General features: G+C 38.3%; 2 protein-coding genes across 4 annotated transcripts in view; one reads left to right on the top strand and one right to left on the bottom strand.

The window, feature by feature from the left end:
• mcf2.S (MCF.2 cell line derived transforming sequence S homeolog) overlaps positions 1 to 13,245 on the top strand; it is a 78,565-nt gene extending 65,320 nt beyond the window's left edge. For 2 of the 3 annotated variants that reach the window (XM_041575151.1, XM_041575152.1), the window contains 9 exons: positions 889 to 1,110; positions 2,049 to 2,141; positions 3,113 to 3,191; positions 3,277 to 3,340; positions 4,096 to 4,202; positions 4,306 to 4,418; positions 6,057 to 6,169; positions 6,588 to 6,688; positions 12,504 to 13,245. In XM_041575151.1, the coding sequence (XP_041431085.1) occupies positions 889 to 1,110; positions 2,049 to 2,141; positions 3,113 to 3,191; positions 3,277 to 3,340; positions 4,096 to 4,202; positions 4,306 to 4,418; positions 6,057 to 6,169; positions 6,588 to 6,688; positions 12,504 to 12,544 (933 nt within the window). In that variant the 3' untranslated portion in view covers positions 12,545 to 13,245. The remainder of the gene's footprint in view (positions 1 to 888; positions 1,111 to 2,048; positions 2,142 to 3,112; positions 3,192 to 3,276; positions 3,341 to 4,095; positions 4,203 to 4,305; positions 4,419 to 6,056; positions 6,170 to 6,587; positions 6,689 to 12,503) is intronic. The other variant, XR_005963897.1, reaches the window with a different exon arrangement.
• Positions 13,120 to 23,593, bottom strand: part of f9.S (coagulation factor 9 S homeolog) — a 36,808-nt gene continuing 26,334 nt past the window's right edge. Inside the window, 5 exon segments of the mRNA NM_001098678.1 lie at positions 13,120 to 14,746; positions 15,244 to 16,361; positions 16,396 to 17,044; positions 17,559 to 18,300; positions 19,624 to 19,741. Coding sequence (NP_001092148.1) covers positions 17,750 to 18,300; positions 19,624 to 19,741 — 669 coding nt within the window. The 3' untranslated portion in view covers positions 13,120 to 14,746; positions 15,244 to 16,361; positions 16,396 to 17,044; positions 17,559 to 17,749.

Below are 23,593 nucleotides of genomic sequence, written 5' to 3'. Positions count from 1 at the left end.
TGAATGAAAAACATTTGATGTGGGTGGATGTGGAGAAAAGTATTACTTCTTGTTATACCAAACCAATATTCTGTAGAGCTTTCCTAGGTGGTTAATGGGTCTGCTCATAGTTGTGCTTGTATCAAAGGTTACCCATTCTGCACAATAGAATTGCTGGCTTGAAGTTGCTTAAGTACCACCTATAATTGGTTTATTTGGGTGACAATCCTGTTTGCTAAAGGTTATTTCCTGTGCCGATTTATGCTGTAGACATAACTGTATTGCTGATATTAATCACTTTTGATGCATACTTTGTGAACCAAGCATCCCTAGAAAAGGTAGATACTTTGTTACAATCAAGTGAAAGAATTTTGCAATGTACATTGTAATGATGATTTAAAAGTTACTATTGCTTGGGACACCAGGCTTGATAAAGGGTCAAGTGGGCCCGAAACATTGCCTGTTTGATATGTGGTTTTTGGGCTAAATAAATCACTTTTTGCCATCACTACAACTGACTTGGTGTGCTGCTGGAAAACTGACTTGAGATATTTATGATCCCGTGGCAGGCGTGGATCTCCCAGTTCAGCACCAGACACCAGTGATTGGATGTCATTTTGTGGGAGTTTGAGCATTCCGTTCCTGTTACTATTGCTTGGGACACCAGGGGCCTGAATATGAAATGGTAAACTGCAATTTTTTTTTATCTGATTTTCACAATTTTTTCAGATGTGAAAACTAATTTTTACCCGAAAACTCTGAAAACTTCGGGGTATTGCACGTGTGCATACTCCACACATTACATTGTAATGGTATTTGGAGTGTCTGTAGGATGCTGAACTATAAGTTTTTACAAAGATATTTTGGGCATTGTATAATATTAACAACATACATTTTTGTCATTTGTAGGCTGATATAAATGAACTGGGAAGAATACTTATGCAGGGCTCCTTCAGTGTGTGGATAACACATAAGAAAGGCCCCACAAAAATGAAGGAGCTTGCCCGCTTCAAGCCAATGCAAAGACACCTCTTCCTGTATGAAAGGGCCCTCGTGTTTTGTAAGAAGAGAGAGGAGCATGGAGATGGACACGATAAAACTCCCTCCTACAGTTTTAAGCATATTTTAAAAGTAAGCATAAAGCACCAAATTGCACTGTTTGTCTTTACAAAGCAGCGTAAGAATGAGCAATGCTTACACAATGCTGAATCATGGGCCAGTCTGCTAAAAAATACTGCCCCGGTTGGTCACATTTAGAGGCCCATTTATCAAAGGTTAAAAATTCAAATATACTCATAATTTGACTGGGAGGTTATTTAAGAAAAAAATGGAATGTCTAATATTCGATTGAATGGTCCCTACCCAAAAATTCAAACCGTTTTTCTTCTGAAAAAGAATGTCAGGAAGGCAATTAACATCTCCAAATGGCTCAACGGACCTCTGCCATTGACTTGTACATGAACTCGGCAGGCTTTAGGTGGCGAATATTTGAATTAGAACTGTTTCCATGATCGAGGTGTGATAAATCTCACATATGGGATTTTACTGTTGATACATGTTATCAAAATAGTGCAACAGAGCAAAGTAACTGGGTGGCGAATCCGTTCTTGTATCTCAAATCAGTTTTCTCAACTCAAATTGCCATGATTTTTCCCAGATTATTATTTCCTTTAAAGTCGTTCATTTAGCTGGATCTAATGATGCTCGTACTGACCTGTCAGCTCTTCCCCCAACCTTCAACATAATTCCAGTGATTTTCACTTTTCTTTAAAATCCATTATCTAGTCAGTTATCCCCTTACATCATAACAAAGTTATAAATATAAAAAATTGTTGTGTGAGCCATTTAGTAACAGTTCCAAGAATTAGAATTCCCTCAAAATCTTACCATAACTGGCCTTCAGACTCGTAGAGCACCACTACGCTATACTAACATTATTATACATTTTAATCGATTTCCAGTGATGCTGTCTAATCCACTAAACTGATGTTTAATTTAGTTGTTGAAAATATGGTGGTTATGTGTATTATATGCAAATATACCATAAGCAATAACGTGTCTTTCAATAGATGAATACAGTTGGAATCACAGAAAATGTAAAAGGAGACAGTAGAAAGTTTGAAATTTGGTACAGCAGCCGAGAGGAAGTTTATATTGTACAGGTATGTATTGATTCAGCTTTCCTTCTGACAGGCTTGTGGTTACTGATCTGTATTATATTTTTGCATAATCATTTTGTTTTAAAAAGCAGAAGTTGTTATGTAAAGACACAGACAGCCTTAATAGATCTTACAGGAATTCTATGATTTTTATGGTATAGTTTTTAATACTAAATTACACTGTGTACCTTGCACTAAATTTATTCTACTGTTTCTGTCACCCAGACATAAAAAGCTGTATAATAAAAGGCAAAATTCCAAAATTAAAAAAGTTTCAAATTAAACATGAAATCCAAATTCTTATTTTTTTTTTTAAAGGCTTCATAGCGGTTGTAAACTCATTTAAAAATCTCAGCTGTAAATCAAATATTGCCTGCCCCTTTCTCTATGCCTTAGGCATTTACTTTCACTTTACATTCAGCACTTACTAGTTGTCATTGCACTTCCCACATTCCCCCTCTCTCTTTACCATTTAATTGAGTAGCCAGGGCATGGGGATGGACATCAGGTCCCCCATTCTGGTGCACAAACAAGATTCTGAGATGATGCAAGGCTTGTCTTAATAACAGTGTTCACAAAATGGCTCCTGCCTGCTTGCTATAATTATGAATTCTCATACCGAAGGAAACAAGATTCAAATAATTTTTAGAGTTTAATTAAAGTTTATATTGCTTCATTAATGTGATTAAATAGGATTCAAAATAATTATTTCGGGTGACAGGTCCCCTTTAATCTCCAAACCTGTTACTGCTGTTTTTTTCTAATACTCCCTACAGGGCTGATTTACTAACATAGGTACTTATTTGCACTAGTGGATTTCCCGATAGCTATCGATTTTCATCCGACTGCTACAAGTTGGAAAAGCAAATATCAGCCTATATAGCTTCTACCCAAGCTTTTGCCATGTTGAGAATGATGAACACAGTAGTAATAGGGAAAGATCGGAGCTGATATTTATCTATGCATTTCCTAAGGCCCAGACACCTGAGCAGAAGACAGCTTGGCTGGTTGAAATCAGGAAGATATTAACAAGGCAACAGGAACGTATAAAAGGTAGTGGTACCCCAGGCTTTATAGGTATATGAATGTGATCATTAGGGTGTACAAACTATAAATCCAGGACATTCTTTTTTTATAGTTCAGAGGCAGAAATCGAATGTATCCACAGACCAGCGTTCATTGTCACCACCAACAAATGAAGGGTAAGTTACCGTATATACTCGAGTATAAGCCGAGTTTTTCAGCCCCAAAATATGCTGAAAAACTCTACCTCGGCTTATACTCGGGTCAAGTGCAAAAACGGTCGCCGGCGTCTAAGAAAAATCGACGGCATCCATGAATAGTCACCGGCGTCGTAGAATAGTCTCCAAGAATAGTCGCCAGCATCCTAGAATGGTCGTCGGCATCCAAAAACGAGACGCCGGCACCTCCAATGGGAGCAGAAACCCTCAATTTTTTTATTGAAACTTACCAGAAGCTGCTGCATTTCTCACCCTAGGCTTATACTCGGTTTATACTCGAGTCAATAAGCTTTCCCAGTTTTTGGAGGTAAAATTAGGTACCTCGGCTTATACTCGGGACGGCTTATACTCGAGTATATACGGTACTGATTAATATAACTCTACTATAGACCAGTCCATGGCTTGCTAGAAATCATCCATCCACATTTGCCTCCTGCAGCATTAGTTTACTTGAAAGGGCAATGCAATATTAGCATGTGGTGTCTTCTTCTGTCACCAGTGGGTCCAAATCAAAAGCATGAATGGCATTTTACGTAAGCAAAAAGAACAAGGTGCAAGTAAATAAGTAGAGTGCCCTGTAACACTCTTCTGCAAATATTTACACATTTCTAAATAAGGGATTGTATTTTAGAAGTATTTATACTGTGAGGCCAAAAATATTGAAATAGATGACTGTTACTTTAAAAGAGTTTAATTGAAACTATTTCTTTGATTAGGAAGCTGCAGAGATGTTCAGTGAGTTCTGAGGAGAACGACTCTGAAAACAGCAGCCCTGTAATGCTGGAAGGCTTAAACCTCTCACCTGTCCACAAGTCATCAAGAGGTATGTATGGACCCTAATAGCTGCACAATGAATACATATTTATATCCTTGCTGTACACACCAGAAAGTGATTTTAATAACCTCTCTGAACATTCTAAATACAGGCTGGACTGGAATGTCACAATCTGTAGAAATCTGCGAGGGGCTTGATGACTGGTCCAACAATCACTGCTCATGTCCCTGTTCGGATACAGAAGAAGAGGACACTGTCCAGCTGGTTAGGATTCTGTATTTTTACTCTGGCAGTTTTTTCAAAATGTACCCAAATAATGTTATATGGATACATTGGTAAACATGTTTCTCATATTCCAGAACAAAATGTACACAGCTGCAAGTTATAGGGGGTTATTTACTAAACTCTGAATACAAAAATCACGAAATATTCGTGATTTTTTTTATAAAACCGGACACATTTTTCGGAATTTATTAAACCCCGAGGATGGAAAAGTCAGAATCTGAAAATCCGACATCTCAGACCTGTCGAGGTTGCATATATGTCCCTATATTTTTTTAATGTGTGAGTGAAAATTCAGAAAAAATCTTGAAATTCGGATGAAAAATCTGATTTTTACCCGCAAAGCAAATTTTCAGAAAAATTTAATATTAAATTAAAATTAAAATCCAGCGTAAAAACCCCGAGCGGATTTGATCGGAGTTTGTAGAGATAAATCCGGACTTTGATAAATAACCCCATAGTGTCTGGAATTCAATGGTTTCAAACAATATTAACAGATCAGTACTGAATGTCCGAATAATGCAGAATTGTCACCTCCAGGTCCCCATATTCTAAAAATGAAAGTCCTGTCAAAGGTGCAGTAATGAGCTACAGCATCCACAAATTCCTCATAGAGCACCAGAAAGCAGGGTTGCTGCCAGTTATTCCTTATAGGAGTGTGTAACTTGACAACTTAAAGGGGGCCGTCACCCAAAAAGAAATATTCAAAATCCTATTTTATCACATTAGTCAAGCAAAATGTACTTTAATTACACAATATAAAATATTTCCTTCAGTCTGGGAATTCATAATTATAACAAGCAGGCAGCAGCCATTTTGTGGACACTGTTATTAAGACAAGCCTTGTATCATCTCAGAATCTTGTTTGGGCGACAGAATGGGGGACCCGATGTCCATCCCCATGCCCTGCCTACACAATTAAATGGTTAAAAGAATGGGGGGAATGTGGGGAGAGCAGTGACATCTAGGAAGTGCTGAATGGAAAGTAAAAGTAATTGTCTGCCCTGCCTCTATGCCTAAGGCGTAGAAGAAGGGGCAGACAATATTTCATTGACAGCTGAGATGTTTAAATGAGTTTACAACAGCTATGAATGCTTTAAGAAAATATAGAAATTGGATTTCATGTTTAATTTGAAAAGGACTTTTATTATACAGATTTTTGTGTCTGGGTGACAGGTCTACTTTAAAATGCTGCCTAAGGACTTGGTTTGTATCTTCAGGCTGCTGTCACTCAATATCAATGGAAGTCATTTCAGCATTAGTTGGACATCTTATACTGACAAATCTTAACTACAACATCACAATCATGCAGCAATGCAGCATCAATTGAAATGCTTTCAAACGTGCATGTTTTCTGCTTCCTTTATATCTGTCCATCACATTAATGGCTAGAATAAGAAGATTTGCTCTCTTTTGCACACATTATTTTACTTAATAATATCAAAAATGATTTGAACATTCCCACCTTTGTTGGCAGCAACAGAGGTGGCTGTTTTCATATTAAAAATTTGCTTTAGAATCTGATGTGTGTGAATGATAAAACAGGTATGGAGTTTTTGGGGGGGCAAATGGCACTTTGAAATTTTCAAGTTATTGAATCTACACTTTGCTGTTTTCCAGTCTCCTGGTAAATATAAAGCTTTAGCAGACTGCAAGAAAAGAGGCTCTGAAGACATCTTGGTGAAAAATGGAGATGTAATTCAGCTTCTGCAGGAAGATGGTGAGGGACTGTGGTAGGTTTTAAGATTTCCTTTCCATTCATAAAATGTTTTATAAAATTGAAACATATTCATTAAATTGTAAAAAAAGAGAGTAGTATCATGGAGACCAGAAAGAATATGGCATCTCTCTGCTATGGGTGGTAACAGGTTAAGTCAAGGTCTAGTAACCCCCAATCAGCCAATCAGCACAGCAGTAAAGACTACCTGCTAAATGGCTACTTTTGATTACTAGAGCTTGATTACTATAAATATTTACCCCCTGTGAAGGGGTAGACAGTGTTTACTGAAATCAGAAGGCAAGCTGAAATATACACAAATATTATATAGCTTTATTAGTTTGTACACACTCTTTACTAGTGGAATAATATTTTCCATATATTTATGTGCATAGTATTTCGCTGAGCTGGCCTTATATATTGTATGCAATCAGGTTGGTGAAGAATTTAAACCGAAAAAAAGAAGGCTGGATCCATGGGAACAACTTGCATATAGTCATTGGTGAATGCAGAATACGTGCAGCCAAAATGTCAGGTGAGCAATAAGGAAAGTGTGAAGATCAACAGTGTCTGAATCTCAAGTTGTTTTATAGAATGACAGTAACATACTGAACACAAATATTTGCACAACAACTCCCTCAGGTACAGGAAATAAGAAATATTTGATTCTTTTACAAGGAGGAAGCACTAGTGGCTCTTTATTTAAATGGCATGTGTTTGCATTAGGGATGCACCGAATCCGCTATTTAGGATTCGGCCAAACCCCCTGAATCCTTCGCGAAAGATTCGGCCAAATACCGGACTGGAAAGGGAATAACATTTTTTACTTCCTTATTTTGTGACAAAAAGTCACGTGATTTCCCTACTCACCCATAATTTGCATATGCAAATTTGGATTCGATTCGGCCTGGTGGAAGGATTTAGCCGAATCAGTATCCTGCTGGAAAAGGCAGAATCCTGGATTTTGGTGCATATCTAGTTTGCATCCACATCCAATGTCAAGCCTGATTTATAAAGTGGCACACACTATGATGTATGGTCTCTCTCTCTCTAACGTGGAGGAATGTAGACAAATGATTATGGGACAAAAATAAAAGTCTAATTAGCACAGCAAATAAATAAAGAAATGATCTATAATGCTGATATGTCAGTGCTGTAGGCGTGTACAAAGGCATGTCTTTGGTACATAAATGGCTTAATGGCATACATTTATGGCAGTTAATGTGATACAAAAGCACAAAATAATATCCTCACCCGAAACTGAAGCGCATGCGAGGAGACAGATGTGGGCAATATATTATTCGTGGTTTTTGTCATTTAGCTTTTTATTCAGCATCTCTCCAGTTTGCAATTTCAGCAATGTGGTTGCTAGGGTCCAAATAACCCTAGCAACCATGCATTGAGTTGAACAAGAGACTGGAATATGAATAAGGCCGGGCCAGAATAGAAAGAGGTGTAAAAGAGCATTTGTTTTTTAGATGGGGTTAGTGACCCCCATTTGAAAGGCAAAGGAAAAGGCAAATCATGATTTAGGCCAGAAGAAAAATAAGCTATAGTATTAGCCATTCTATAACAAATAACACAATATAACAAAAGTCATAGTTTAACCACCCCCTTAAAAGAGAAGGAAAGGCTAGAATTAAGTAAGCTTTATCAGAAAGGTCTATATAAATACATCAGTAAACCCTCAAAGTAATGTTGCTCTGAGTCGTCTGTCAAAAGAAACACAGCATTTCTTTCCTTCTAATGTTTATACATAGGCTTCTGTATCAGACTTCCTGTTTTCAGAATAAACCTCCAGGGCTAGGGCTTGAGCATGCTCAGTTTACTCCTCACCCCTCCCTTCTCCCCTCTCTGCTGTAATCTGAGCAAGTAACTGCAAGTAAGATTTGTTTTACATAATATTTTTATTGATCTGCGAACTGCCCCTTTGAGTATAGATGTTTTTTATCTAGATAAAACAAGAGTGCAGACTGTATTTAGAGGAAGGGCAAACACATGGTAAATCTCTTTGCTCCTATATTTTTTAATTCTAATATTCATCCCAGATACCTTTGCTGTAATCATTGCAGAAGTGGTAACACCATGGAGTTAATGGATGAGATCTGACTTGTTCCGCCGATGTCAGCGACTTGTTTCAGATTTACTGGAAAGCTTGTGCTAACACATTTTATAGAGGGAGGGGGCACACACAATGTGTAGAAGACTAGGAATCATTCAGCTTTAGTATAGTTAGACATCAAATGCCATGTGCAAAGCCTATTTACTAGTGCAAAGTTTAGTGACTGCTGCAAGATAATGTTATGTACATGGATAGAAATAATGTGTAAATAGCACATAACCTGTATTTCTGTACCAGATAGCAGTGTTTACATTAAGACATTTATTTGGGGACAAGCCTTTGCTCAATTCAGTCTACAGAGGCACAGTTTAAACATTAACCAAGGGGCCAAGAGAAAGTAGAACAACGGGAGCTATGAATGCCCTGTGCGTGGTGCAATACTATAATTAGAAATAAGTGACAATCATAAAATGCTCTTGTTTTCCTTTATGTCTTTGATATACCAGGCAGCGACCTGCGTAATATTAACAAAGGAGAATAGCGAGCAAGGCAGGCTTACTGAGTGACATTTTCAGATGTTACTTTGGCAGCTCGCAAGGAATTTTAGAATACACTTTCTAAATCCTTATATCAACAATAATGATTCTGCAATATTAAAAGAACAGAAATGGTTCTGAAGTGCAGGGCTGATAAACACTGCATTCTGCTCAAACTGTTATACTGTATGTGTTGCCAAAGCCACATGTTGGGGTTAATAACTATACAGTGTAGCAATATTTATTCTAAATCTGGACGTACACTGGAATTATAACAGGACCCCATTCTGCCAAGGTGCATGGTGACCAAGTCTTAAATCCATAACCAGTCAGAATGCCTTGAGTGACTTATTCAGAGAAGTATTTAATTCTAAAGCTGTATTTCTCAGTGCAGCTCATCTCATAAAGTGCCTTGAAAATGGATTTATTGAACAAAAAGATGTAAAAAACTGGAAGAAGTGTTTAGAGCAGTGATCCTCAACCAGTGGCTCATGAGCCACATGTTGCTCTCCAACCGCATGGATGTTGCTCCCAGTGGCCTCAAAGCAGGTGTTTATTTTTGAATTCAAGGTTTGGAGGCAAGTTGTGTTGCATAAAAACTAGGTGTTGTGCAAACAGAGCCTCCAGTAGGCTGTCAGTCCACATAGGAGCTACCAAATAGTCAATCACATCCCTTATTTGGCACCTACGGGACCTTATTTCATGCTTGTGTTGCTCCCCAACTCTTTTTACATTTGAATGTGGCTCATAGGTAAAACAAAGTTTGTAGACCCCTGGTTTAGACCTTAGCATTGCTAGCTAAGAGATAAACTAATGAACAAAGCTACTAGGCTCCAACTCTGAAAGGCTTTTGAGCGATAGCAGATATACCATATGATATGATAGCAGATATATATGCCCATGACCATTCTGCATCTGTAAATTCTGCAGCCCGGTCAGACCTCAGTTTTAAATGATGCCTCGGGTGCCTTAATCACCTTAGCATCTCAAAAATGTTGCATGAAAGCACCCAAAAGAGCCCTTCTATAGGCTTACATTGCAATCTCCTGATAAACACTGTTAGTAACACTTGTCGGGTGATAGTTGCCTGAACAAGCATCCACTGCCAAGCACTGGTATGACCATTGGTGAGTCAATTGCAATATATGGTCTATATATATATGGGAACCTATCTCAGCCAAAATCAAACACATATTAACAATCTGACCAGCCTAAACATGTTTAATCAAACTACATATACAGTTTTTTTATGCAAATGAAGGGCACACACACTAACTTCCAGACAAGTGGCAGCACTACTGAACAGCAGCTAACACAGAAGTTTGGCTGATTTGAATATAGCTTAGAAGGGTTGATATGCAACCAAAGAATTTCAACTGAGCATGTGCGAGATTTCAGAGCTGCAGTTGGCTGTGAAGATAGAGGTTGGAGGAGTGAAATCCAAGATGCCTGCCTCAACTACAACTGCAGTGGATAGGGGAGATTTTGCAGAAGTATAGTGAGCTGATGATTTACATTATAAAAACAAAATGTTTAGAAAATCTGATTTCTTGAAACTTCAAATAGTGTATTTACTTAGTAAATGATTTTAGTTATGATTGGTGCCCTTTAAAGCACCAAAAAAACTGCCTTGCCCGTACAGTGTTTCTTCACCAAAACATTGCAAAGTAGACAATATTGCCCGTTTAGCATGTTTTTTCCCACAATGCATAATTCTCTCCCAGAATTCCAATTAATTATGCCTGCCTTAATTAGGTGCAGCAATACCACTGGTTGGTGAAATGAATGCAAATAGGCAAGTAGAGTCTGCAGGCTAGGGCAAATTTATGCTAATATCGTTTTATTTTTTTAAAAAAAAGAAGAAAAAAGACACTATTTTTACCACTGTTATGTGCTTTGCAAAGGCAAAGATATCATATGTCTACATAGAAGCTAATTACAACTATTAGAAGTACCTTGGTTTACATTGGTATATTCTTACCTCGAGCCATCCTATCATTAATCCTAACCTTATGGATAAACTCCATTGTGACATTCATTGCAATCTTTTACTGGTGGTCTCCCAATGACACGAACACTACCGATTATGATTATAATATCTCTGCCTGGCCAAAGTTTTCCTCTCCTGAGTTTTTAAATGGCATGTAAAGTCTAAAATAGAATAAGGCTAGAAATGCTGTATTTTACATACTAAGGGGCAGATTTACTAAGCTCGAGTGAATTTTCGAAGTCGAAAAAGTTTGAATTTCGATGTATACTTCGACCATTGACTAGGATACTACGACTTCAAATTTACTTTGACTTTGATTCAAAGTAAAAATCGTTCGAATATTCGACCATTCGATAGTCGAAGTACTGTCTCTTTAAAAATCCTTTGATTTCAATAGTTTGCCAAATTAAAGCTACCAAATTGCTATATGGCCTATGGGGACCTTCCAGTGCATTTTTTAAAATTTTTGGCATTGAATAAAAATCCTTCGATCGATCGCTAAAAATCTTTCAAAACGTTCGATCAAACGATTTTTATTCGATCGATCAAATGCTATTTTAGCATATTTGAATTCGAAGGATTTCAATTCGATGGTCGAATTTCGAGGGTTTTAACCCCTCGAAATTTGACCCTTGATAAATGTGCCCCTAAATATAAACATGAACTGACTGCACCACAAGCCTAATCAAACAAATGATTTATGCTTTCAAAGTTGGCTACACGGGGTCACCATCTTGTAACTTTGTTAAACATCTTTGCAAGACTAAGACTGTGCACATGCTCAGTGTGAGCTAGGCTGCTTAGGGATCGTCATGGCTGGGAAGTAAAGCAGGGGCTCCCCCTGCTGTTCATAAGTATGATTGTTTCCCTGCAGAGCAGTTAGGGACTGTCTGACAATTCCTATCCACAGCAGTAAATGAAGGGAGAATTGCACTGCATACAGTCAGGTTTCTTATAAAAATGGTACACATTTTTTAATTAAAGTATATTGGAGATAGGTTTCTTTTTCATTAAAGAACTTAAAAATGGGATTTTATTTTTATGCCTTTACATGCCCTTTAACAAGTGGATTTTAAAGGCAGCTGCTATCTCTTGAATGGTCATTCTGCACTACCTCTACATAATCTCTCTCATGCTTGTCCTGTGTTGGAACTTTCTTAGGCTTTCATCTTTTTTCACATCCTTTCAAAAGAGACTGTTTCTTACAGGAAGTTACATGATTGCCTCTAGAGCAGGGGTCGCCAACCTTTTTTTACTCTTGAGCCACATTTAAATGTAAAAAAGAGTCGGAGAGCAACGCAAACATGAAAAAGTCCATGGGGATGTCAATTAAGAGCTGTGATTGGCAGTTTGGTAGCCCCTATATGAACTGGTAGCCTACAGGAGGTTCTGTTTGGCAGTACACCTGGTTTTTATACAAACAAAACTTGCCTCCAAGCCCGGAATTCAAAAATAAGCTCCTGCTTTGAGGCCACTGGGAGTAACATCCAAGGGTTTGGTGAGTAACATGTTGCTTGCGAGCTACTGGTTGGGGACCACTGCTCTAAAGGGCTGTCTGCTACAGTGGTGAATTTCTCAAGTTATTATATTTTGGATGTCGACTTGGTATTCTCCCTGTAGTTACAGGTTTTACATCCCTTGTGAAACATTTTTTATTGCACTTTTACTGTACTGGACTACAAAATATGTGCACACAAGAGAACAATAATATGACACGATCACTTTAAAAGACATTGACATTTATTATTTATGTCTCTTTCAGATGGAGTCCTGTGTAGCACCAGGAAGTTAAGTTCCCCATAAAACTCGGCTGCTTATTTGGGAAACTTCCTTGGCGCCTGGATTTGGAGGTGCTGTTACTAATGACTCTCACCTCATTTTAAACAGCATAATGAGACACTTTCATAATCCCACGTGACATTTTTAAAGTCATCATTTTGTAAAAAGGAATTCTGTAAATACAGTGGAGTCATTTGTTTCCATGTTCCATGGCTTTCATCATTTTTTCCCATCTTGGATAAGGGAAGGTTTTTAATCAGATGTAAATATGTGCATTCCAGACGCTTCATTCCAACCTTTTGTTTTTGAGTAAAACATTTACACTTGAATCTTGAGGAGTGCACACACTGATATGGATACTTATGGTGGCACCAATGGACTTTTATCTTATTTTTCTTTTTGTTTACTTTATATGAGCTTTGTGATATCCTTGAAGAATTTCACAATTGCACATTTATTTTGACAATCTTCATTTTCTGGTATAATGTGGCCCATTGCAATAAACCTTGGCTGACCATCCTACCTTCCCGAGGTTAAACATTTTGTATGTTTCTTTATGCATTATGTATGTTTACATAAAATGTTATTTATTGATAAAATGATGTTATACCACATTGTTTATTGAAATTGCAATCCATAATGCACGAAGCAGTCACACATATTATAAGGGAAGGTGTACCTTTATACAGTACGTAATATTTAATAAAGTAAAAAAAGTGATTAAATATGTTAACCTGAGGTTTTAAAAATCTGCCCCAAAGTGTAGGAGGTACATGGCTGAAACACAGGGATGCTGCCCAGTTAGGATTCAGTGCGTGGCACTTGCACAGATATAGCTCCTTATTTTATAGAACTGCAGTATTTTTAACATTACTTTTTGCACAAACAAAAGCTGGAAGTTGAGGTTTATAGGAACAAAGAGGAGGTTGTGAACAAATAAATACAATTTTGCAATATCAGCAAATGTAAATTTAGAGTAACGTTACCATTTAAAATACATGTTCATTACAAATGTTCAGCAATGTTCTTAAATGTAATTGCTATTTAAAGTATTTGTCTGGCCGTTATTACTAGGGATGCACCGAATCCGGGATTCAGCCTTTTTCATCAGGATTCGGACGAATCCTTTTGCCCGGCTGAACTGAATCCAAATCCTAATTTGCATACACAATTTAGGGGCGGGGAGGGAAATCACGTGACTTTTTGTCACAAAACAAGGAAGTAAAAAATGTTTTCCCCTTCCCACCCCTAATTGGCATATGCAAATTAGGATTCGGTTCGGTATTCGGCTGAATCTCTCGCAAAGGATCTGGGGGTTCAGCCGAATCCAAAATAGTGTATTCGGTACATCCCTAGTTATTGCCTCCTGAAGTCCTGATTCTGATATGCACACAACACTGAAAAAATATTACAATATTTGGCTCTCCCCTAGGCAAGACTCCTTTTCCCACAATATCTGGCCCACTTCTGTGATTCCTCTTTCCTTCTCTTCTATACAGGTCTGTTAATCATAAAATACTGTGAGAATTGGCTGGAGAAGTGTTTACCACTAGAGCCACAGACGGAACTAGGTGGGGACGGGCCCTGGTATGGGCCATGCAGCCGGGTCCCGCCCCCCACCCTCTTCCGAGCGGCGCTGCAGCCAGTGCAGTGGGTGCGTGACTGCCGGGGGGCCCTGCGGGGGTGCGGGCCCTGGCCCAATTGCACCCCCTGCACCCCCGGTAGTTACGCCACTGACTAGAGCATTGTATTAATCTTATAGGTAGTCAGAATCAGCAGTGCAGAGAATAGCAAAGGACAGACAGATTATGCTTCGATTGCTATTAAATATTTTCTTGTTTTTTTCCATTCATAACTGTACTCTCCCCCTATAAATATGGTGATTTGTTCAAAGGGAGATTAGGAGTTCTGCATAAGCAAACCCCTCCCTTTACTAAACTACAGCCATGTAATAAGGAGCAGCTCATAATAGAGAGGGATTATCTATGCACTGTATTCTTGTATAAGCTTAGAAGAAACAGGATGTCATTTATTTCATATAGGAAGTTAGAAAGTGAAAGTGGTTTCAATTTCTTGTTTGGCGCAAGAAATATTTCTTATCTAAACAGCTGGCAAAGTAACATGTTGAGCTCAAACTCTATTTATTGAACTCATATTGAAAAAGGCTATATACTTCTCATAAGGAATTGTTAGCAACAGCAGGAAAGCCTTCTAACATTTCATTAAAGGAAAACTATACCCCCAAAATGAATACTTAAGCAACAGATAGTTTATATCAAATTGAATGACATATTAAAGAATCTTACCAAACTGGAATATATATTTACATAAATATTGCCCTTTTACATCTCTTGCCTTGAACCACCATTTCGTGACTCTATCTGTGCTGCCTCAGAGATCACCTGACCAGAAATACTGCAACTCTAACTGTAACAGGAAGAAGTGAGGAAGCAAAAGGCAGAACTCTGTCTGTTAATTGGCTCATGTGACCTTACATGTGGTTTGTATGTGTGCACAGTGAATCTTACGATCTCAGGGGGCGGCCCTTATTTTTTAAAATGGCAAATTTCTATTTATGATTACCCAATGGCACATACTACTAAAAAAGTATATTATTGTGATAATGGTTCATTTACATGAAGCAGGGTTTTACACATGAGCTGTTTTACTCAGTATCTTTTAATAGAGACCTACATTGTTTGGGGGGTATAGTTTTCCTTTAATATGTGATTGTCTGTTTAGTTGCAAATGGCATTGCTCAGTCCTTCCTGCCTCTATTTTAAATTAAAAGCAGTTGCATCTCTTGACCCAGGGGGACCAGGAAATACCAGCACCTTATTGATGATTAGTCGCAGGGCACTTGCATCGAAACAACTGGGACTATGTGTCACTCCTGAACAGAGCACTGGAAATGGTGCCAACTGGACTTGAAAAACGTTTAGTGCAATTGCGTCCAATTTATGGCAAATTGCGAGCTCAACTGCATTCATTTTGATGCATCGGCTGCAATTGTGTCAGGTGCAATGTCCTCAAGGACACTGGAATTCTGAGGGAAAACCCTGCATTATAGGACAAGAAAGATGGTGATTGTGCAGGAAATTGCATTTTGCTCGCTGTGCTTGCAGTCATAAATAAACCCTTATACTGTAAAACAGAATTCTTTAAAAATCAGAACAGTGCAGGGCAACGCTACATGATATTTTCATTACTTTCATTGTTTGGTGTTACTTTTCTTTCAAAGGAGATCAAAGAGAAACTTTGTACTTTTTAATAAAAATTCAAGACTGCAGGCTGAGCTGTCAAAATCAGGACTGTCCTGCAAATAACGGGACAATTGGGAGGTTCTCTGCCATCTGCCAGGGCCACTATATCAGAGCTTACTGTGTCTCCCTGATGTCTGTCTTGGCTATGAGGAAAATCTGAGGATATTGGGGGGAAACCAGAGGAACCGCTGGCAAGATCATATCCATAGAAATCGTGTGGAACCTGGTGCTACACTATTCATGGCCCACCCCTACTTTCTCTAGACCTTGTGCTTTGCTAATTTCATCAAATGTATTGTATTTGTAATAAGTGCAATCACATGTCAAGTTCTCCCTCCCTTTCTCTGCACAGTGCAGTTTGCAATATACAACATTCATTTCAGATTTGGGTCAGGCAGGGGTTTGACTAAGAAAAATATTAAGTAGGGGCAAATTCACTAAACTCCGAAAATTCACCAGCGAAGGCTTCGCTCACAGCGCAACACTTCGCCAGGCGTAGATTCAACAGGACAACGCTTATTCACTAAAATCTGAAGTTTGTCCAGGGCGCCGAATGCTGGCAAAGTTGCGCTAGCGTTACTGGGCCAAGCGAAGCAAAGTTGCGCTAACGTTGGCTAATTTGCATACGGCAGGAAATTAAAGTTGAATGGACGTACCCTGTATATGTTGCAGCAAATACATTAAACTACACAAGCCCGGGAAACCTTAATAAAATAAAATAAAGTTGTTATATTGCCCGACATATGAGCCCAGTGTATAGTTTAGGTGCCATATGTTAGGAAATGTAGGGGGGAAGCCGGGTACCCCAAAAAAATTTAACACTTTTTCAGCCTATCACCCTGAAAAAGGAAAAGACGCCAGTGTTTTTTGGGAGTTAGAAAAATTTTCAACTATTTTTTTGGAACTCCTATCTAGTGTATACTTGGCCTGGTCTGAGGTGGCGAAGGCAAGTCTGGCGCAAGCGGTAACGTTCAGTAAAATCCGCATCTTAGTGAATTTGCGTAGTTACGTCCTTTTGCCAGAGCGCAAATTTTCCTGGCGTTAGTGAGCGAAGTACCACTAGAGTCTATCTCCTTCCTCCCAAAGTTCCGAAATGACGCCACGCTGGCGAATTTTCACCAGTGTTAGTCACTTCGTCCTTTAGTAAATTTGCCCCATAATGTTTTGGGAGTAATATAGCTGTATTATGTCAATATTATCAATATTCACATGCTATACACATTTCACCCATGATAAACCTCCCCTTGGCTCAAATGAATGAATGAAAGGGGACCTGTCACCCTAAGAAATAATTTCAAATTCTTTTCTATCATGTTAGTTGAGCAAAATAAACTTTACTTACACTGTATTTATTATTACATTTTTGTTTCCTTCTGTCTTGGAATTATACAATCACAGCATGCAGGCAGCTGCCATTTTGTGGACATGGTTATTAAGGGAAATTGTGTATCACCCCAAAATCTTGTGTATGCACCAGAATGGTGGACCTAATGTCCATGTGTAGTGCCCTACACAATTATAGAGCCTGAGGAGGGAGGGGGAATGTGAGGAGATCAGTGACATCTAGGAAGTGCTGAATGGAAAGTGAAAGTAATTGACTGCCCCTCCTCTATGCCACGGGCATAGAGGCGGGGCAGGTAATATTTGATTGACAGTTCAGATATTTAAACACCTTTATAATAGGTATGGATGTTCTAATGAAAAAAAATGTTGGGGTTCCATATTTAATTTGCAAAGGACGTGCATTATGCAGCTTTTTATGTGTAGGTGACAGGTCCACTTGAACAAAACAGGAGATTGGTTTTCGGCTGATTCATTTAATAAACCCTCTTCGTTGGCCTCAAGAATTCATTTTGTTTATTTTTTGGCATTTACAGACATTCCAGGTGGGAATTTATTCGCTGTGATTTGAGGGCAAGCAATCTTTATTTGGCTTAGTGAAAAATAAGAATAACAGAAAACGTTACTAATCGTTCTTTGTTGTAGTTCGTATCCAGTCGGTGAATCTGGAAACCTTGGTGTAAACACCGTATTTCTCTTTTTCTGCGCACTTTTCTCCCCAGCTGGTTATTCCAGTTAGGAACCAGAGGTTTTTATATTGTGTGACATGGGGTCCACCACTATCCCCCTGACATGTATCTTTACCCCCTTCTGAATATCCAGCACAGAACATGTTGGCATAGACAGAAAATCGGCTTGATCTCTTGCATGCAGCCCGGTTAATGAAGGGCACAGCCAACTTCTGGAGAATAATAGCTGGCCTCCCATTATACCTAACATCTCCCCACCCAGACACCATACTAAAAGCATTACTTTTTAGCAATTTCTCCGTGAAATCCATGCTCCCAATACAAACAGGCCTCACATAGTCATTCAGCTCCAGTGGCGTTTCCAGCTCTAGGAGTGCAATGTCGTCGTTGTATCTGCTCATTGTGGCGTTGTATGTGGGATAAAGGATCGCTTTTGCTACTTTGCGGTATTGTTCAGTTCCCTCTGAAATATCTGTATTATGTTCACCTGTTTAAAATGGAAATGAAAGAATATAAGGATACGGAGAAAAGCAGCGCATCTAGGGGTCAGCTTTATCAAGGGTCGAATTGCAAAATTTAAAATTCGAATTTCTAGTTTATTTTAGTGCAATTCGACTAGGGAATAGTCCAAATTCGAGTTTCAATTTTTTTTTAAATGTATCATGTACTGTCCCTTTAAGAATTCGACAATTCGCCATCTAAAACCTCCCGAATTGGTGTTTTAGCCTATGGGGGACCTCCTACAATCCTACATTGTTTAGTGGACATTTGTAAAAAAAACAAACAAAAAAAAAACCTTGAATGGAATTCGATTCGCTTTAAATTTGAGTTTGCAGGCTGATCCTATTCTTATGGGCATATTTATCAAGGGTCATATTTTGAATTAAAAAAAACTTCATATTCAAATTCAAAAAGACCAACCAAAATTGAGTCAAATAGGTCAGTTTTCAATCGAATCGTACAAATCGAAGGAATAGCGCATTCGATCAAATGCGATACAAAGTTTTTCCAAAAGTTTTTCAAAGTCCACCAATTGACTCCAAATAGTTTCTAGGAGGTCCCCCATAGGCTAAAACAGCAATTCGGCAGGTTTTAGATGGCGAATGGTGGAAGCCGAAGAGACAGTACATGATACATTTTTTTGCAAATTCAAATAGAATTTGGACTATTCCCTAGTCGAAGTACACAACAATAGCTCGAAATTTTAATTTTTTCAATTCAAAAATTCACCTCGACATTTGATAAGCCTGCCCCCTAATATTCTCATAAGCTATAGCCACATTATGCCATGCTCACATTCTTCTAGAGGCAGATTTATCAAGGGTCGAATTGAAATTTCGAATTTTCGACTAGGGAATAGTCCAAATTCAAATTTGAAAATGTATAGTCCCTTTAAGAATTTGAATTTGTCTATTCGTCATCTAAAACCTGCAGAATTGTTGTTTCAGGGTATGGGGGACCTCCTACAATCAATTTGGAGTCATTTGGAAGACTTTCGAAAAAAAATGTTTTTAAAAAAAAAAAATGTTTTTTTTTGGAGAGAAAACTCTAATCGAATTTGATTTGAATTCGATTCAAGTTTGCAGGTCGATCCTATGCACACGAATTAAATTTTTTTTATTTTTTAATAGTTTCGATTGGTCATTTTCTTTTCAAATTTTGAGTTTATGAGAGTTTAGAGTAGTTTTTAGAAACTCCCATAAACTCGAAATTCAACCCTTGATAAATCTGCCCATAATGAATGTATTCTTACAAGTTATATATCTTTCAGAGGCATCACAACACACAAAACTTGATGAAGCGGATTTACCTGCTACTACTTTGAATTCACCACCCTCGAGTAAACAATGGGCCGCAGTCACAATCCACTTCTCATTTATAATTGATCCACCGCAGAACCCAAGATTATTTTTACTGACCAAGTGAACCTGTGGATATAAAGCCAATACAAGGTTAAAAACAATCTTGTGATATTACAATTAGGGGCAGATTTATCATAGGTCGAGGTGAATTTTCGAATGAAATATAATTGAATTTCGAGTAGTGATGGGCGAATTTATTCGTCAGGCACGAATTCGCGCGATTCGCCGCCAGCGAATAAATTTGCGAAACGGGTGCGAAAATTTGCGGGAAAAAATTCGCCGGCGTCAAATACGGGTGACGGCGCCGTTTCGCAAATTTTTCGCCGTTTCGCGAATTTCGCGCAAAATTCTCGAATTTTTCGGCGAAGCGAAATGGCGCAAATTCGTCCATCACTAATTTCGAGCTATTTTTTGTGTACTTTGACTAGGGAATAGTCTAAATTCGATTCGAATTTGAAAAAAAATTGAAAATTCGAATATGGAAATGTATCACGTACTGTCTCTTTAAAAATTCGACTTCGACCATTCAACATCTAAAAACCTCTAATAACGCCATCTAAAATCATAATTTTGGTTGGTCTTTTTGAATTCGAACTTTGAAATTCGACCCTTGATAAATATGCCCCCAAATATTCTGCTATAGAACCCAAAAACCCAAAAACTGTTTTGCTCACTTTGATTTGCCTCTGCAACTCCTTATAACATACATGTATATCATTCTTGTTTAAACTTTTTGTAGCAGGAAAGAGCCCAAGTTGATATGACTGCAAAGGGCGTTTATTTACATGACATGTTTCGAGTGTCAACCCCTTTATCAAATGACCATACACAGGAAATGACATCACCAATTAGACCCTCCTCCAGTACATCCCTACCAAGTTGCAAAATAAAAAACATTTATACATATGAACCTTGATAATTGGAATTGACCCAAGGGGCCTACCAAGTATGGATCCACTTGAAACGTATTTTCACATTACGTGGCATATAATTATAGTAATTTAAATAAATGACTGCAGTTAAATTATATTAATCTTAGGGCATTACCTCCGCTCTATTCATTGCTAAGGCAGTCACCAGAATCGGCAAAGTCTAGTATAACTAAACAGGGGATTATCGTTAAACAGTGTCCCCAGTGTTTTGTCTCGGAGCACTATGGGCAAATATTTAGGGGTAGAATTATCAAAGGTCGAGGTGAATTTTTGAATTACAAAAATTCGAATTTCAAGCTATTTTTTGTGTACTTCGACTAGGGAATAATCCAAATTCGATTCATGTACTGTCTCCTTAAAAATTCGTCTTCGACCATTCGGCATCTAAAACCTGCCAAATTGCTGTTTTAACACAATGGAATAAAGGCAGCGCACTCCTGGGTTTCAAAAATTGATCGCTTGTCTCCAGGTTGGTTAAAAAAATGTTATACTTTATTTAAACATAGTGGGGGTCATTTATAAAGTTCGCGCAGCGTATATTTTTCGCAAATGGTTGTATTGCGCATGTTTTTTGCTGAGCGCTAATATATTGCACTGCTCTGCCCGTCTTTCCGGTTTTTGCGAATTTGCAGTGTGAATAAATTTTTGCAAATGGCGCACAAATGAGACAGGAGTTTGTGCGAGCGCACCCAATGTGCGAGGTTGTTGTGCGCGAAAATAGCGTTAAATTCGCAGTTTGCAAAACTGTTTTGCGAATATTTTATCCACCACCAAAGTTGTGGCGTAATTGAGTCGCAGAGTGCGCGCATAAAGATTCGCAATTTGCGAATTGTGACATATTTATAAAGCCCCTTTAGACATTCGCATTGTGAATAAAAAATTCGCAATTCTGTATGCACCCTCTTATTCAGCTTTATAAATATAACCATGCGCAGGGCAAATATATTCACTTTGCGAACCAATCTGCCCTGCGCGAAGTTCATAAATGACCCCCAGTATCAATCTAGTAAACATAGCGTCTGAGGTCTGACGCGTTTCGTGATACAACACTTCCTCAGAGACCTCATTTCCTGTTATGACACAACAGATTTAAATACGCCCCAACACACCTGTGTATTAATTAATTAAATTCATACAATTTCATGTTACATACTTAAATACACATCTGTTAAAAAATCACGTCTGTTTAGTATGTAACATGAAATTGTATGAATGTACTTTTGGTAAAGCCTATGTTGGCCAAACAAAACAAAAGGTTAAAGGGATACTTTAACCTTTTCAAAACACATCAGTTAATAGTGCTGCTCCAGCAGAATTCTGCACTGAATTCCATTTCTCAAAAGAGCCAACTGATGGTTTTTTATATATAATTTTTTAATGTGACATGGGGCTAGACATATTGTCAGTTTCCCAGCTGCCCCCAGTCATGTGACTTGTGCCCTGATAAACTTCAGTCACTCTTTACTGCTGTACTGCAAGTTGGAGTGATATCACCCCCTCCCTTTCCCCCTCAGCAGCCTAACAACAGAACAACGGGAAGGTAACCAGATAGCAGCTCCCTAACACAAGATAACAGCTCCCTGGTAGATCTAAGAACAGCACTCAATAGTGAAATCCAGGTCCCACTGTGACACATTCAGTTACATTGAGTAGAAGAAACAACAGCCTGCCAGAAAGCAGTTCAATCCTAAAGTGCTGGCTCTTTCTGAAATCACATGACCAGGCAAAATGACCTGAGCTGGCTGCATACACACCAATATTACAACTAAAAAAAATACACTTGCTGGTTCAGGAATAAAATTTCATATTGTAGAGTGAATTAGTTGCAGTGTAAACAGTGTAATTTAGAAATAAAAACGACATCGTAAAAATCAAGACAGAATCCCTTTAAAGAAAGAATTAAGGAGCATAAGGGCAATATTAAGAATTTTAAGCCTAAAATAGCCACAGATAATTCAGCAGCCAGACATTTTTTTTAAAATGGGCCATAACTCAATGCAACTTAAATGATTGGTTCTTCAACAAGTAAAATGACCACAACTGGGTCATCCCTGAAGGTCTGAATGATACATGGAGTGCAAAATGTTTTCTTTAATCAAGTGCTTAAAGTCTACGTTATTGCGATTGGTGCTTCATTTTTCCTTATTCTCTACAGATTCTGATGCCTTAGCCATAAATAGAGTGGAGGTAATGCCCTCTACTACCAGGTACCTTAGAGTAAGATTAATATCATTTAACTGCAGTCATTTATTTCAATTACTATAATTATATGCCACGTAATTTGAAAATATGTTTCAAGTGGATCCACCCTTGGTAGGCCCCTTGAGACAGTTCCAATTACCAAGGTTTAATGTTTATTTGACTCCAAGTATAAAACTTGAATGGTTGAAAATGTCTTTCACAGGGTGGCACATTTTGGACGATTCTTTCTGCCTTATGGACTAATTTATGTGGACTTTAAACTATCATGGACGACAATCACTACCGACAAGTGTAGGATTCATATGTACAGTATATATGTTTTTTATTATGCAACTTGGTAGGGTGTACTGGAGGAGGGACTAATCTGTGATGTCATTTCCTGTGTATGGTCATTTAGGGGCAGATTTATCAAGGGTTGAATTTTGAAGTAATGGGAGTTTTTTTTTTAACTCCCATAACTTCGAAACTCGAATAAAAAAAGACTAACTAAAATTTATTAAAAAATTCTACATTTTTTCTGCGGATGAATAGGCCGTATGCAATGCTTAAACTGGGCTCCCCCCTCTGGATGCTATTTTTGTGCTGGATTCCTGTCGGTGTGATCGCACCCTCCGTACCCCTGGTAGTTCTGCCACTGCAGGAAGGGGAAGTGAAAGGGGAGGAGCAGAGAGTGCGGAGAGAACCGCCAGGAATAAAGCTGACTTGTACCCTGCAGTCTGACATCTCTGTGTGCATTTTTCCAGTTCCACAACACCGTGCACCAGGTTATCACAGAGGGATGAGC

Source organism: Xenopus laevis, chromosome 8S (assembly GCF_017654675.1).
Source record: "Xenopus laevis strain J_2021 chromosome 8S, Xenopus_laevis_v10.1, whole genome shotgun sequence".
In the NCBI taxonomy this organism is placed as follows: domain Eukaryota; kingdom Metazoa; phylum Chordata; class Amphibia; order Anura; family Pipidae; genus Xenopus; species Xenopus laevis.
Note: the sequence above shows the minus strand (reverse complement) of the source record. Positions and strands in the feature narration are given on the sequence as shown.